Source organism: Hippopotamus amphibius, chromosome 12 (genome assembly GCF_030028045.1).
Source record: "Hippopotamus amphibius kiboko isolate mHipAmp2 chromosome 12, mHipAmp2.hap2, whole genome shotgun sequence".
Taxonomy (NCBI): Eukaryota; Metazoa; Chordata; class Mammalia; order Artiodactyla; family Hippopotamidae; genus Hippopotamus; species Hippopotamus amphibius.
The window spans coordinates 100,140,949-100,157,166 of record NC_080197.1 but is presented as its reverse complement, the minus strand read 5'-3'; the positions used below and the strand labels follow the sequence as shown (position 1 = coordinate 100,157,166).

The following is a 16,218-nucleotide window of genomic DNA, read 5'->3' as shown; positions in this document are numbered from 1 at the left end:
TGGAACATAACAGAGAGCCCAGAAATGAACCCATACTTATGTGGGCAATTAATCTACAACAAAGGAAGCAAAAATATACACTGAAGAAAAAACAGTCTCTGCAATAAATGCTGTTGGGAAAACTGGACAGCTACATACAAAAAATATCAAACCAGACTACTTTCTCACACCATGCACAAAAAATAAATTCAAAATGAATTAAAGACTTAAAGGTAAGACCTGAAACCATAAAACTTCCAGAAGAAAACACAGGCAGTAAACTCTCTGACATCAGTCTTAGTAATTTTTGTTTGGATATGTTTCCTCAGGCAAGGGAAACAACAGCAAAAATAAACACATGGGATTACATCAAACTAAAAAGCTTTTTCACAGCAAAGGAAACCATCATCAAAATGAAAAGGCCAGCTACTGAATGGGAGAAGATATTTGCAAACAATATCTGACAAGGGGTTACTATCCAAAATATACAAAGAACTCATACAATGCAACATCAAAAAACAAACAACCTGATTTGAAAATGGGCAGAGGATCTGACTAGACATTTTTCCAAAGAAGACATACACATCGTACAAGAGTATACCTCACAGATTTCATAATAAAGTTTTAAAATAACCACATGTAATAAAAATAAATCACAATCATAAAAAATAAAACACAAATAATAAGTACATTGTAAAAAATTTAAAAATGCCATTTATTTGCCTTATTTACCAAGTGGTTAGCTACAAAGATACAATCTTTGCCTCAGAGTTTAAGGCAGTTTCATCTCTTACCACAGGTACCTTTTCAGATGCTAGAATCAGCATTTTCTGTGTCTTCTCTGTATTTAATTGATCATCTACGCTTTATGTCTGTCCGCTTGGGAACTATACTTTCCTCATGATCACTGAAGCTCTGCAATGTGTCATCGTCTTCATATATTTGAGTAGTACCGATCCCGGTTTTGAAAGTCTCTATGAGCATATTTTGCATAGGTCTTATTATGAGGGATCCTTCCAAAAGGCTCATGGTCATTGAAACAAGATTCAAAAACTTCATCAACAGCCTTCTGAGCTACTTCTTTGCTGATGTTCCTAACAGCCAGGATAGAACGAATGGCTCTGTCTCGCACACAAGTCTAAGGAGAAAAGTAAGTGGCTTTAATTTTATCAATATATGAAAATTTTATCACAAAATAATAATATTTTACATAATGTCTGAACCACAGTCAGAATTAATTTCCTCTCATGTTGTTTTATTAATGTCTGTGAGTTCAAAGAAGAAAGATTAAATTATGGAGCATGCTTAGCTCAATTTAAAATTATTTAGGTATAAGTAAGGTCTCCTCCCCTCCTCTCTTCTTCTCATCTTTCCCAGTGACAATAAGTTTTAGTCAATATCTGCTAAACAATAACTCCCAATTCACAAAATCATTAAAAAGTCTATAAATAAGGCTCTGGTTGAATTTTTTAATCTGAATAAATCTGAAATGTACTTCTGTGCCTCTCTCTCCCTTAGCATTTCAGTTGACCAGTGCTAGATACCTTTTCCTTCAAGAAGGGCCTCTCCCCTGGAGGCAACAGGAAACCACACATACATACTCACAAAATTTGAAAGCGTCCTGAGTTTTCAAGGGGGAAAAAAAGCACTTTTTTCTTTGGCACATGCTGTACAAAAGCAGGGACTCTGTTCTCTAGAACTCTTCTCCCACTACCCCCACATATTTTCCATCCTGTTGCTAGTTCTATTCATTTTCTGCTGCTGCTACCCAAGGTAAAAAAGGAGAGACTTCTCTTTCAAAGGCTGTGGGCCCCGGGTCACATGCCTTAACTGCATGAGCCTCTTCTGCAGGTGTGCGGACGTGCACCCTACTTCCACCCTTTCCGCTGAGACCGCAACACACCACCCACGTAAATGCTGCCTGAGCTGAAGTCACCAGATGAGCAGGGACTGGAGGGCACCGCAGACACGCAGCACACGACTAGTCAGTGGCCCATCACTAAGCGGACCTGGCACAGGCTGAGAGCATAGCAGCCCTGTCCAAGCAGCCACCCTTCCCAGGCCCCAGGTTTGCCTTCTAACTCCCGTTCACTGAATTCACAGTTTCTCTTAGTGACTTTCCATCTTCCTCCCCAGAGCTGAGTTACTCGTTTCTCTGTAGAACCAAGGGCCTTGCTGCTGTTGTTCCAAGCCTGTCCTTTTTGCATCTGGTTGAAACTGCTATCCTGATGCCCATGTCCCTCACAAATTGGCCCAGCAGCCTCTTCCCAGCTCTGACCAGTCCTTCTCCTAACTGTGGACACGAGCCCCTGGGTTGCTGTGGGAAGAACTGCTTACATTCTTCACCAGTCCATCAGTTCTAAACTTCCTCTCCCTGTGCCCACCTACCGTGGACCTTAAAAGCTTTCTAGTGGGATGGTCTTGCCTACAGTTTTCATTTTGTTTTGTTTACAAAATCTCTCAGCTCAGCCCATCATAATCAAGTCTGTGCAGAGCCAAAGCTTTGCTGGCACGTCACACAGCCTTTAGAGGTGCGCTGATACACACCACGCTGCAATGCAGTCTCTGTTCTCATAGGTATTGCTTTTCTGTCTAGAGAACACTGTGACGCTTTCAAAACGCAAGTCCAGGACAGTTAGGATAAAAGTAAGACAGGCAGTGATTTCACTTCCATTCCTTATCTGCCTCCATCCAAAAGTATCCCATGTGCAAGATCATGGCTCTTTTCACTGTGAAAATCTATGTCACATAGCTTGCCTGTAACTATAAAATAGAACTGAATTCCATCTATTTGGCTTCAGTGATAAACATTTTGTATTCTTTTCATGTAAGTAGTTCTTTCAGATTTCAAATACTAAGTGTACTTCTCATTTCTCTATTCATTATTTCCACTAACAGCACTCTTGATAGTAAGTGATTTCATATGTTAATTTTTACCTGATGGTGTTGTTTTAATCCAAAATGTAACCTGAATATTTCATTTAAGAGTGAGCAGTCTCCACTAAGGTTAGCAGCTCGAACCTATCACAAAAACAGAAGGCAAACAAAAAGAAAATAAGCACTTGTGCTCAATACCTTTATATCAACTAATTTTTTTAATTGTAAAAGAATATAAAATTGGCATGTTTTTCTGAGAGCAGAGTATCTGTAAGATTTTTTTTAACTCTACTGACTTAAGAAAGTCACATCCATGAGCTACGCTAGACAACACCAAATACACTGGGGGCAGTCACCTATTCAAAGGGAATTTTCAAAACTTTCCACAGGAGCCTTACTGACAGAATGAATCTCTTTTGGAACCAAAAGTCAGAGAGCTGGACCTCAGAGTTAAAGATTATGCTCTCGACAAGATACAAACACTTCTAGAAATTACCAAAAGAACTTCAAGAAAGCATTCTTTCAAAGATCTACAAACTGAGTCTCAATGTGAGCTTAAAACTGAATACATCAGTACCTAAGACCTAAACTTTAGGCACACAAACCTCCCAGCCCTCCTAGCCCAAATCACTGAAACTCTCTTGCACCGTCCCTTAAACCCATGTAAGTTCATGACCTTCCTCCGGGGCCTTCATCGGCCTATGAAAAATTAAGTGGTACAAAGAAGTAAGAACATTCCAAACTGGTCATGCTATGAACATGACGGCCTGACGTTAGTACATATTTTCTAATTTGCTATATCTTTAAGGTATAAAGCAGCTTTAATAGGCAAAAAAGTCATGGAACTTTTTTCTACAGCCAACCTGGCCACGTTTTCGCTCATTCACTACAATCAGAATGGCCCACTTCTTATTACCTCTATAGTAACACGGCTTCATTCCTCGGAGGAGCTCAAAGCACTTAACACACTTTAACTAGCTAATAGGCATTCATTCTCAGAACACCCAAGAGAGGAATATTTAAAAGCTCAGGTTTCAGTCTTCCTTCCAAATAATATGAGTTATAATCAGATGCAGTGATGCTACTTATTAACTTCAAGGAAAGAGAAAATAATCTAAGTTATAAAGTATAAGCTTGAAATTTATATTAGTTTTTTTAGCCTCTCAGCACACTGTACTCTTCAATTAACAAAAGGCAAGTACGAAATATAAATGTCTCTGTAGGAGCACATATACGTGTGTATTTCTGAGAGCAATCCAAAATGTTTAGTAATAAATATCTGCCTACGCTGTATTTTTGAAACGAACTGTTTTACTCTGGGGAAGCTGGGAGCCTTGCCTGTGGAAGGCAGCACAGCGCAGCCGCCAAGAAGCGTGGTTGCAACGCTGCCTCTGCCACTCACTGTGCTATCTCAACAACTGCCTCACTCTGCACACACATGAAACGGAGCTGACAGTATCTACCTCAACGGACTGTCCTGAAGGCGAAATAAGAATCAACACACAGAAGAGGCTTTGGCACACAGCCCTTAGTGAATGTCAACTGTAAGTTTTTGCGTATGATACAGTTCATTCCATGGGAAAACTTTTCTTACTATTATAGTTAAAGTCATCCCTATTATTAGGATTTAAAGGTTGTATTTAAGACAATTCTAAAAAGATACTTAAAATGTCTACTGCTGTATCTCAAAAACTGTATTCAATAATTAAAATGGAAATTGAAGACGAACATGGAATTATGACAAGGAAAGGAATACGTTTAAATAAGTCATCCTTGAACAAAATGTTTAAACACCCAACGTCCTGGGGGGGTGAGCATCTTCTACAGTAAAACTGACCTCAGAGCAGGCCAAGTGCCTGACGTTGGTGAACCAGTCGACATGAGCTCGGCAGTGATCGAACGCGTGGATGAGCTCGTGGGTGACCACTCTGCTCATGTGGGCCTGACCACGGATGTTGTTCTGGCACAAAACAATCTGAGAAGCACCAAAACGAGAGAAGTTCGGTTATTTCTAAGATCTACTCTCATTTCACAGGTTCCATCTTCTCTCACCTGAGGGGGCTCCTCTGCTTGGAAAGCCTCACCCGCTCTACTCCACCCCTCCCTCAAGGCCGGGTCTTCAGCACACATGCTCCATGAAGCCTTCCCCAGCTGCATCTTCTCCCCTCTCCTCTCTCTGGGCTACACAGCGCTTAGTTTAAGGACGTTTATTCACATACCGTCCTCACTGGGTTGCCTGTACCAGCCGTCTTAGGCTCCACAGTCCTATATTAAGAGTGGACTTTGGAATGAAGCAGGGAGATTCAAACTCCAGCCCCACTCCTTACTAAGTCAGTGACCTTGGGCAAGTGTCTTAAGCTTCTTATGCCTCAGTTTCCTCACCTATAAAAAGGAGATGACTTAGAGTACCTACCTCATAAAATTGTGAGAATTAAATAAGAATATATGTAAAATGCTTCTTATCAAGTGTCTCAACAAGCAATGAATCAGCAATGAATGACCACACTGTCCCATTCTACTAGAACTGCCAGGAAAAGTCCTCAGAAAGACCTTCAGAAAGAAGTGCGAAAAGCCAACAGCACACTGAGCAGGACCCCGTAAGAATAACAAAGACATGAGGGGTCCCAGTGACAACACTTCCTACTCACTGTGTATTCAGTATGTGCCAGACCCTGGCACAGGCCCCAGATATTGTGTGTGTATTCATTCAACATGCATTCATTCAACTAATACTTATCAAGGCCTAATAGGTTTATAATCTACTAATGGAGGCAGAAATTAATAAATACTTACCAAAATGTTTAAACACATGCAAGGACAGTTGTTATGAAGAAAAACCCAGGTTGTCCGGAGTACACACAGTGAGAGCGCCTGACCTGGTCTGCAGGGTTGGGAAAGGCTTCTCTGCAGAAGGAATGTTTAAAGTGGGAGCTAATGCATGAACGGGAATTGAATTTGAGGAGAAGGGAAGGGAGCATTTCAAACAGAGAACAACATGTGCACAGGGTAGGGGGAGGGTTGCAGGAACAGAAATTTTGAGAAGCTGAAGGCAGGCCTATAGCACTGAAGCACAAAGCCAGAGGCGGCAGGCATGAGGTAGGGCTGGGGAGGTCAGCAGGGGCCAAATCACTCTTTGTCCCGACAGCAGAGGGAAGTCACTGAAAGGGAGTAGCGAAACAGAGGGGTGTTTTTTTTGTTTTTATCCTTTTGACCCCAGTTGGAAAAATAAGCAAAAGATGATCAAAACTGGATGCATGAATGGATAAAGAAGATGTGGCACATACATACAATGGAATATTAGCCATAAAAAGGAACGAAATTGAGTTATTTGTAATGAGGTGGATGGACCTAGAGTCTGTCATATAGGGCAAAGTAGGCCAGAAAGAGAAGAACAAATACCATATGCTAACTCATATATATGGAATCTGAAAAAATGGTACTGATGAACCCAGTGACAGGGCAAGAATACAGATGCAGTTGTAGAGAACAGACTTGAGGACACGGAGTGGCGGGCAAAGGGGAAGCTGGGATGAAGTGAGACAGTAGCATAGACATACATACACTACCAAAGGTAAAATACATAGCTAGTGGGAAGCTGCTGCATAACACAGGGAGATCAACTCGATGATGAGTGAGGATTTAGAGGGATGGGGGGGTGGGAAGGAGTCGTGGGAGGGAGGGGATATGGGGATGTATGTATAGATGCAGCTGATTTACTTTGTCGTACAGCAAAAACTGGCACAACAGTGTAAAGCAATTATATTCCAATAAAGAGCTAAAAAAAATTAAAAAACAAAAAAACAAAAAAAACTGGATGCAGAGAGACTAGCTGAAAGCAAATGAAGTGTTCTAGGCAAGAGATAATAGTCCCCAAGCTAGGACGGTGGGAGCCTAAAAAGGTATTTAGGAGGTAGATTGGACAAGATTTGGTGTTGGATAGAATATGGGAAGGGAATCAGAGGTAGCAAGGATGATCCCTAGGACGTCCCTGGTGGTGCAGTGGTTAAGAACCCGCCTGCCAATGCAGAGGACATGGGTTCAATCCCTGGTCCAGGAAGATCCCACATGCCACACAGCAACGAAGCCCACGAGCTACAACTACTGAGTCTGTGTGCTGCAACGACTGAAGCCCACATGCCTAGAGCCTGTGCTCTGCAACAAGACAAGCCACCACAACGAGAAGCCCTCACACCACAACAGAGTAGCCCCTGCTCGCTGCAACTAGAGAAAGCCCACGCACAGCAACAAAGACCCAACACAGCCAAAAATAAATTAATTAACTTTTTAAAAAAAGGAAAAAAAAAGAAAGAAGAAGGATGATCTCTAAATTTCTGGCTTGGGTAATAGGATGGATGGTGGTACCATTCACTGAGATATGCAAAACTAAAAGACCAGGTTGGGTGGGGATGGAGGATGGTAAAAATCGATTTGAACTTGGACATGTCAGGTCTGAGGTGCCTTTAAGACATCCAAGTGTAGGTGTTCAGTCAACACTTGGCTAAATGGATGTGGAGCTCAAGAGAGAGCTCTGACCCAGCAGAGTAAATGAGAGTGTGGGGTAGAAAAGAAGGGGCTCTAACACCAAGGATTAAGGGACTTCAGCATTGAAGGGCTGGTAGAGGAAGCTAAGCTAGCAAAGGATCAACCCCAAGAGTGCTGTACACCGGAAACCATGGCAAGAAAGTGGCATTAGCTGTTGAAGTCAAGCGCATGCATGTGATATGACCTAACGATTCCACACTAGGCAGATACCTCGGGGTAACTTCTGCCCATGTGCACCAGGAGAGAAGGTGAAGAATGTTCACAGTAGCATTGTGTATAATAATAATAGAGTTAGAAACAATCAGTATTAGATAGGGTAAACTCCAGTACAGACATACAATGGAATAACATACAACAGTGAAACTAAATAAACCAGAGGTGCACACAACACAGAAGAATCTCACAACGCTGAACAAAGGAATTAGGTTACAGAAGACTGCATCCCGTATCATATCATAAAATGACGAAGTATTACATGTGAGCCCAAGCACAGAGCTTAAAAGGAGGAAAGTAAGCACAAGAACTGTATGCACAGATGGCAAAACCATCCAGACAAGCAGAGAATGATGATCACAGAAGCCAGAATAAGGAAGGGAGGGGGCGTGGGATCCGAGAGGGGCACACAGGCTTCTGAAGTCCTGGCAGTGTTGTACTTCTATAGCTACACAAATGTTCCCTGTATTATTCTGACTGAATGTGTACATCTAGGTGTTTTACTCTTCTATATGAATGAGATACTTCACAATAAAATTTTAATTAAAAAAAAAATAGTGCCCAACTGTGTATAACACTGCTGACAAATGAAATGAAGATTCAAAATGTGCCCTCTATTTAACCCCAAAAGGGGATGAACTTACCAAGACCCTTCTTGGGGGCCAAAGGTGTTGTGATTCTCAATTTACAGATGAGGAAACTGAGAATGAAACGAATAACTTTCCCAAGCCCCACAGCTAACAAGCAGGGGAACTAGGATTTGAACTCAAAGTCTATCTGACGCCAAAGCTCAGACATCTCTCCCCTCCGCTATGCTGCTCTTTCCCGTGACTACCAGGAAACAGCTATCAATAAGCAAAATACATAAGACTCCCTAGCAGGAAAACAATTAAGTGTAGTTAAATGTGTGTTACATATTCATGATGGAAACAGTGACATAACTTTTATCTACCCTCATCACATGACATATCCATCTACCAAGACTGTCAAAACCCCTCACTGACTTAAAACTAGTAACACTTATTGACTTAAGTGCTTTGCTTACTATGATACGTACTTTACAAGGGAAATCTCATTTAATTTTCGTAACCATTTTGTAAGATAAATACAATCCCATGTTTTCCAGATGAAAAAACTCACTCTCATCAGAAATGCTCAAACATCTATCACTTTGCACTGTGTACAGGTGAAACTCTTCATCTTCATTCAATGCCTCCCACCACATAGCTCATCCTTCTTTCTAATCCTATTTCTCCTCATTCCCCAAGCATTCCCACCCTCCAGCTGAACTAGACAACATGCCATTCCCGAAACACATCCTGTGCTTTTCCAACACATCACCTTTGCGTGTGCAGCCCCTGCTTTGGGCAAGAGTCTTTGTCGTCTTTGCCCCTGAAAAGGCTTTACATCCTGTAGCTGAATCTGCCGGCATCTTCCATCAATCACATCCCTGTCCCACTGTGATAACCACGCCCACCTAAAAGAGCTTAACCCACGGCAAAGTTTATCATTGTCTGGTCCATGTCTTGTCTCACCTGTGAGATGTAAGCTCCTTAAGAGTAAGGACCACTGCTAACTCATTTTTTGAATCCTACACAAAGTCTACCGAACAGAATGCTCAGCATGTAGAAGGCACTCAGCAAACATCAGGAGAGAGAACTGGAGGAAAGAAAACAACCTGGGAAAACACCTACCTGAGACACCGAAGCGTCAAAACCTCCACTGACATTTCCATTACAGTCTTCACAAGAAAAGTGTCTTTCTTTGTTAACAGCACTAGAAGGCAAGAATGCATTAAAGAGACAACGTCCAGAAGCAGTGTGCACGGGGCACAGGGGAAACAGCCCTGGGCCAGGAGCCCCGGATCACGCATCTCTCCACCACTGCCACATAGGACACCTTGGCACTCAGCTCTCTCATCTGTAAAATAAGGAAACTGTCTCTGCAAAAACCTATCCCAGTTCAAATTCTATGCCATGATTCCATAAAGCATTTGATCAGCTAATGAAGACCATATTGGAAATATACTGGAGTTTCTGCCCTTGGGCCAGAATTTTAAGAAGTGGACCTCAGAAGTCACTTCTTCTGATCCCCTCAAAGTTAAACAACACCTGGAAGGCTTCCACATGCATAACAAGCTGAGATTTCTTCTCTATTAAGGGTAATGCTGAGACTGGCATAGTGGGAAAACCAGGTTTGGTAATTACTTACAAGAATATTTTCCAGGACAGCAGTGGGGGCGGGGGTGGGAGGGAGTCGCGGGAGGGAGGGGATGTGGGGATATGTGTGTAAATACAGCTGACTCACTTTGGTGTACCTCAGAAGCTGGTACAAGAGTGTAAAGCAATTATATTCCAATAAAGAGCTTAACATAAAAAAAAAAAAAAAAAGAATATTTTAAGTATTGTCTTTACTAAATATCCGAGGTGAACAGTAGAGCCAGAGATGTGGAGTGAAGGCAGAAGAGGTCCGGAGAGAACAAGGCCTGCCAGAGAGAGTGCAGCCAACCACCACCACCTACCATATGGAAAGAGCTTTGTGGCCTGAAGTGAAAAATCTGAAGTAGTTCCAATTTGGGGGCTTTTTGTTTGTTTTCAGCAGCCAGAATATAGAGCAGCACTTCAAAAAGATTTACTTACCAACCCGAATGCTTCATGGCATCAAGTAGAAGTTTGACATATGGATCTAGAAAGATATTGATTCAATTACATATGGTAATTGGAAAAAAAAGCACCAATTAAATTATCCAAATAGCAGTATAAGATATTATCAAAAAAAAAAACCCTCACAAATCTTCGTGAAGCAACAGTATCTTAAAATTGATAAAAATGAATATGAAAAGATGAGCTTTAATTAACATAAAAGCAAGTCTTTAATGAAATGAAACACTGATGGAAATACCCATGTGGGTACTACCATACATCTTCGATAATATCAAATACGCTTTTCAGTTAGATGATCAAACACAATGTATTAAAATATATACCAAAAGACTGAGGGAATTTGGGGCCATATCCATAGAAACAAACAACAGCATAAGATCCAGATTAGAGGCAGGCAGTAAAGAGCCCCACTATTGTCCGTCCTGGTCTGTAACTAGCGACCCATTCTGAGTACCACACTCTACACAGGACCTGCCAACCAAAGCGGTTCCACGGGGGACGGTGGCTAGAATAGTTCAGGACTCTGGTCCATGGGAAGCAAGAAAGGGATTTGGAAAACAGAAAGAGGGCTTAACCAGGGCCACAGCACCTTCAAGTATCTGAAGGGGTGCCACGTGGGAATAGATTCAGCCAACATTTCTTCAGAGGGCAGCACCAGGATCCAAGGGCAGAAGTTACACGGGGCACATTTCCACTCAGTGTGAGAAAGGGTTTTCCAACGATTAAAGCTATCGATACAAGAGCCAGGTAGCCTCAGAGGGCCTTAAAGATAACCTGTTCCAGCAGCGGTCTATAAACACTCCAGTCAATTGATGGCACGGACGTTTCTGGTCCGTGACGGGGGCGGAAGGCCTACACAACTCCTGAGGCCCCTCACGTCTGAGAATCTATGAGCCTGTTAAAATTACAGGAAAGTACAATGAACCCAAATGCCTCTAACTTCAACTTTTCGCAAAGATGTCCTGTCTGAGAGTATAAATGCGCAGTAAACTACAAGACACAAACAAACAAAGAAGAAAAAATCAAAGTTTTCAGTGTTGAAAGTAAAAACAGGTGAGTAAAAGTAGTGTGGGATGAGAAAGTCAGGTATAGGTTACTGCTTTACTAACCTGACCCCTCTTACGTGTTAACAGTAAAACAATTACTATTAACAATAAGTATTATTTAGCGTATATCAGGTATCAGGCACCATACTAAGTGCGTTATTATTCAACCAACTAAGAGTTTTACGAAGCTGAAATGGGTTCAAAAGTCTACCGTCCTGGACTTCCCTGGTGGCACAGTGGTTAAGAATCCGCACATGGGTTTGATCCCTGGCCCGGGAAGATCCCACATGCCGAGGTGCAACCAAGCCCATGCGCCACAACTACTGAGCCTGCGCTCTAGAGCCTGCGAGCCACAACTACTGAGCCCACGTACCACAACTACTGAAGCCCATGCACCTAGAGCCCGTGCTCCACAACAAAAGAAACCACTGCTATGAGAAGCCCGCACACCACAACGCAGAGTAGCCCCCACTGGCTGCAACTAGAGAAAGCCCATGCATAGCAAAGACCCAATGCAGCCAGTAAATAAATTTATTTTTTTAAAAACTCTACAGTCCTCTTTAGAAAAAAAAAATTGCTGGAAGCACAGTGGTTTGACCCTTCAAAAAGGACCTGCAGCAGTATTTAGAATTGATTTGCTTTGGAGAAAAAGAAAAAGTCTCCCTTGAGACCTGATTTCTCCCATCACACCTGCCCTAGGGATAGGATTTTAAAGCTGCAGGTTGATGCTTTAATACCACCAACAGGTTCTCCTAGCAGCCTTCCCCTTGGAAGGCTGAGGCGGGTTAATTCCTTCTGGGGCTCAAGTTCAGCACCTCACCCTCCTCACATCCTATTTCAAACTCTTCCTCCACTTTCTGGCTCTTCCGCTGTTAGAACAACGACCCTTTCTTTATTCAGCTCCTGATATGCTGGCATTTCACACTCCTAAAACCTATTCCTCACAGCAACCCTAAGAGAGGTATTTTTATCCCTCCCCTACACACCCTCCAATTTTTTTTTTTTTTTTTGGAAAGATACAGATAGAGAGAGGATCAGAGGGTTAAACCACTCCTCCTTACATAACAAGCAAAGGGGTCAAAATCTGAACCCAGGTCTGATTCTGCAGCCCATGTTCTTTCCACTGCATTCCACTTGGAAACATCTTAGAGGCAGGATCCCAACGCCTCTCTATATCTGGTCCTCCTAGACCAGAACCTAGGAGGCATTCACTACATATTTGCAAAGTAAATACAATATCATTTCCTTTACTCCCCTTCCTCCTCCCTTGATTCCCTAGAGGCAGGTAATCTCAAGATGGTTGGAAAATCACTGGGTAGTTGACTTTTGAACAATGAATGGCCAGCCATGAAACAGTTACCTTACTTTGGGACAAATAAGTTTAAGTCTTTGATTTTCTAAACGTATCTAAAGTAAACTTAGGAAGTCTATGGCAATGTAAAAAAAATTAAGAAATCTCTAGTGCAATGTCCCTGGGATTAGAGAAAAAAATGGTCAGCAGGTGGTAACCCACAGCAGTAGTTCTTAACCTTTTTGGGGTCGTGGGCCTGTCTGAGAATATCCTGGAGCTATGAACTCTCTCCCCAGAAAAATGCACTTAGGGGCATACACACACAGTTTCGTAGTCCGTGTCAGAAGTCTCTACGCTCTGTAGTCCACCCACGTATCTTAAGAACACTCTCCATCAAAGGGTAGGACTGCAAAACTGCTGTTTTTAACAGGAGGGAAGAGGGCAGGGCACAACCCTTAAAGAATGACATAGCTGTTATGGACATGACATAAACCTGGCAGAAGATCTGACTTCCAGTAGATTTTGAGCCTCTTTATATGCTCACTGTAATACAGCCGCATGTGCTACATGACACACCCACAGGCACCATGACAGTTTCCAGAGTAACCAAAAGGCCAAAAAGTGGGTGGTGGCCAAATCCTGAAATCCCCACCCCTTCTCCAAAATAGGTGGAGTAATCCTCCCACTCATTAGCCTATGAAATTACCCAGCCCATAAAAACTAACCACCCCCCACATTTCACTGTTGCTCTTGCCTTTTGAGAGGGACCGCATTATGTCTGTGGAATCAGGGCAGGAGATAGATGGGCTCCAGCCTAGGCACTTACAACGCGCATTCTGTTTACATCTCATGAGGCAGGAATAATGGGCTTCAGGCTGAACACTTCCAGCTGGCCTCCTGTTTGCATTTCCTGAGACAGGAGGTAGGTGGGCTTCAGGCTAGACATTTAAAATCAGCCTCCTGTTTGCCCTCCGAGATGGAAGCAATGACAGAGACAGGGTGAAGAGCCCAGCTTTGTCTCACGTGGATGCCTTGAGATAAGAGTCATGGCAAGAAGAGGGGCAAAACCCTGTCTGAGTAAAGGATCTAGGGATCTCCACTCCTCCATCCTTGGGGCAAGGGAGACACTACACAGGAGCAGAAAGGTTCCTTGAGGGTCAAAAGTCAGGGGACAACTCCAGGCCACGGGGACTCCTGCTTCTCCCAGCTGGCATCCATCTTGGCTGAGAGATGCATGTGCACACCTACGGGGAGGGTCCTTGGGCAAATTAGGGACAAAGGGAGATGACTGGACAGAAGGGAGACAAAAACCCGGAGAACTGCGCCCTTATAAAGAATTTAAACCTCCCAAAGGCTCAGTTCACTTTCTGAGTTCGCCCGTGCATCTTTCCACGTGTACTTTGCTTTTCCAATAAACCGTTTACTTTCCTCTTTACCTTCTGCCTCCTTACCAGAATGCTTTCTTGACAAGGCAGGCAAGAACTGGGGGTTTAGACCCTGGCCGCTGGCCTCTGGGATCTAGCAGTTAGAACTCCCGGTCCAGGAGCTAAAGTCTTGCTTCCAGCTACCGCTCGCGGCGGCCTCTTACTGCAAGCGGCCACACACTGCTCCGTGCATCTGAAACCTGAACGTGTATCTCTAGGGCCTCTCGCTTTCTGAGACGGCCCACACTCTGCCTATGCAGTGTGCATCTCTCAAGAAATCTACTTCTTACTTCGCCTCTCCCTGAATTCCCTCTGCAGGGAGGCATTAAGAACCTGAGCTTCATTAAGTCCTGAGATCACGTGTGCGATTTCAATTGAAAGACAGCAGGTTCCTTAAAGGGGTGGGGTAGGGAGGGTGGGAGGGAGACTCAAGAGGGAGGGGCTATGGGGATATATGTATAAACACAGCTGATTCACTTGGTTGTACAGCAGTAACAGGCACAACAGGGTAAAGCAAAGATGCCCCAATTAAAAAAAAAAAAAAAAAAAAAACAGTGGGTTCAAGTCCCAAGCTGAGTTCTGGCTGGGTTCAAATCCCACCCGAACTGTGCGGTTTCGGCAGGTATGCCCTAATGAACGTGGCTCTCTAAAACTCTGCTTCACCTGGACTCTCAGCTCCCAATGACTGCACAATTTACCAAGAAATGAAAGCATCCGTCACAGCACCGAGTGCGGCGGAAAGAAAGGGCGAACCCCGAACCCAGCTCCTCACGCCCGCCTCAAGCAAAAGGAGCGCTGCAAGGGGCCTCCGCTTCTGCTCTGACCCCACGCCCGCCCCACGAGAACCCGCCTGACGTCGGCCCGCGGTGCCTGGACCCCCCGGCCCCGGCCCGGGCCGAACCGGAGCCCCCGGCCCAGCGCGCCAAGGCCCCTCCCGGCCCGCCGGGCCGCGGACGCCCAGGCCCGGCTCACGGCCCCTACTTGTCTGCAGCGTCCTCAGGAGCATAAGCTGGCACTCCCGGCGGCCGCGGCAGGCGCCGGCGAGCACCCCTTGCTGGGCCTCGCCCTGCGACGGCCCCTCCAGGGGGGCCCGGCGCCCGCCCTGCGGCCGCGGCAGCTGCTGCCCCGCCTCGGGGCCCCGCCCGCGCTCAGCCGCAGCGCCCGCCATGCCGCCCGCGGGCCCCGCCGCCGCGTCCTCCCGCCCGCGCGGCCGGGGCGGAGCCGGGGCGGGGCGGCCTCCCTCCGCCTCCCCGCCGCCCAGGCCCTCCCTCCCCCGGGCCGAGCCGGCGCCAGCCCCGCCGCAGTCGCAGGGAGGAGCCGAGGGCGTCGGGCCGCAGGGGTCCGCGAGCCCGGACACAGACGGGGCGGGGCGAAGGGCGGGGCGGGAAGAGGGGCGGGGCGACGACTGCTAGGTGGGGCGAGAGGGGCGGGGCGACGGCTGCCGGGAGGGGCGGGGCCAAGCGCCCGCGGGCTGAGCTGGGGTGGGCCTCGCAGGCGCCGCACCCACCCCCCACCCGCCTGCTGTGGGATGCGCAGCTGACCCTCGGCCTGCCTGTGCAGTCCCCATAAGCCTTGTTCCGCAGCCCCGTTTACCCGCGCACAGTCTTTCCGTGCCTCCCGACCAGTCCTGGACGTTAAATACCTTTCTGCCTCTGAAGGTTCCGCCATCGTCCCTCTCCCGCTCTGTCCGCCAGCGGGGTAACGGCAGCCTCTGGTCCGCCGCTCTCTTGACACCCCAAGCCACGTGGAAAGCGCTGGTTTTCAGAAACATCTGAAAGCTGCCATTATAATGAGTGGTTGCGTCAAAAATCCTCAAAATATAACACTCAACTAGTTTTTTTCTGCCTCATCTAGGCCGATTTGCCCACCCTACCCTTTTGGCACCGCAAATAACTCCCTGAAAATAGATGAAATAAAATTCATATTTATGGCAAGACAAGAAAAATTTAAACATAAAATTTTTCTCTGCCCATTTGGGCTTCCTCCCTCCCCCCTTAGAGTGTACTGTGTGCATCTGCATTAACTAGACTTCCTTAGGAGACGTTCCCTCTTAATCCTGTGCAGAGTCAGGATGGATGGGTCCTGGAGTAGTGGTGCACCTTAACTCCCTGGGGGATGACCTTCCTTCTGTCAGTAATTGATTTGACGTATAACCCTTTATCACAAAAACTTCTATATAACTG

General features: G+C 45.2%; 1 protein-coding gene across 8 annotated transcripts; it reads right to left on the bottom strand.

Moving 5' to 3' along the window:
• Window positions 1–669: 669 nt before the first annotated feature.
• On the bottom strand, window positions 670–15,230 carry ATP23 (ATP23 metallopeptidase and ATP synthase assembly factor homolog). Of its 8 annotated transcripts, XM_057703139.1 has the most exons (8): window positions 14,063–15,004; window positions 13,438–13,521; window positions 10,251–10,296; window positions 9,306–9,387; window positions 5,650–5,760; window positions 4,694–4,831; window positions 2,917–3,000; window positions 670–1,117 (listed from the first exon to the last, which is right to left on the bottom strand). In XM_057703139.1, the coding sequence occupies exons 2-8, from the start codon at window positions 13,460–13,462 to the stop codon at window positions 914–916; spliced, it is 690 nt and encodes a 229-aa protein (XP_057559122.1). In that variant the 5' UTR covers window positions 13,463–13,521; window positions 14,063–15,004; the 3' UTR covers window positions 670–913. The 8 variants fall into 8 exon arrangements, with proteins under 8 accessions (XP_057559122.1, XP_057559121.1, XP_057559123.1 ...); XM_057703138.1 differs by lacking the exons at window positions 13,438–13,521; window positions 14,063–15,004 and adding an exon at window positions 15,017–15,230; XM_057703140.1 differs by having other exon boundaries at window positions 10,251–13,521.
• Window positions 15,231–16,218: the final 988 nt, after the last annotated feature.

Excerpts from the sequence above, each read along its gene's own strand:
- ATP23 (XM_057703138.1), bottom strand. The coding sequence starts at position 15,203 with ATGGCGGGCGCTGCGGCTGAGCGCGGGCGGGGCCCCGAGGCGGGGCAG. Across the intron at positions 9,388-10,250 it reads GCCATGAAGCATTCGGGTTG|TGCTGTTAACAAAGAAAGAC; the intron begins GTAAGTAAATCT and ends CTTGCCTTCTAG. Across the intron at positions 5,761-9,305 it reads TTGACGCTTCGGTGTCTCAG|AGAAGCCTTTCCCAACCCTG; the intron begins GTAGGTGTTTTC and ends TTCCTTCTGCAG.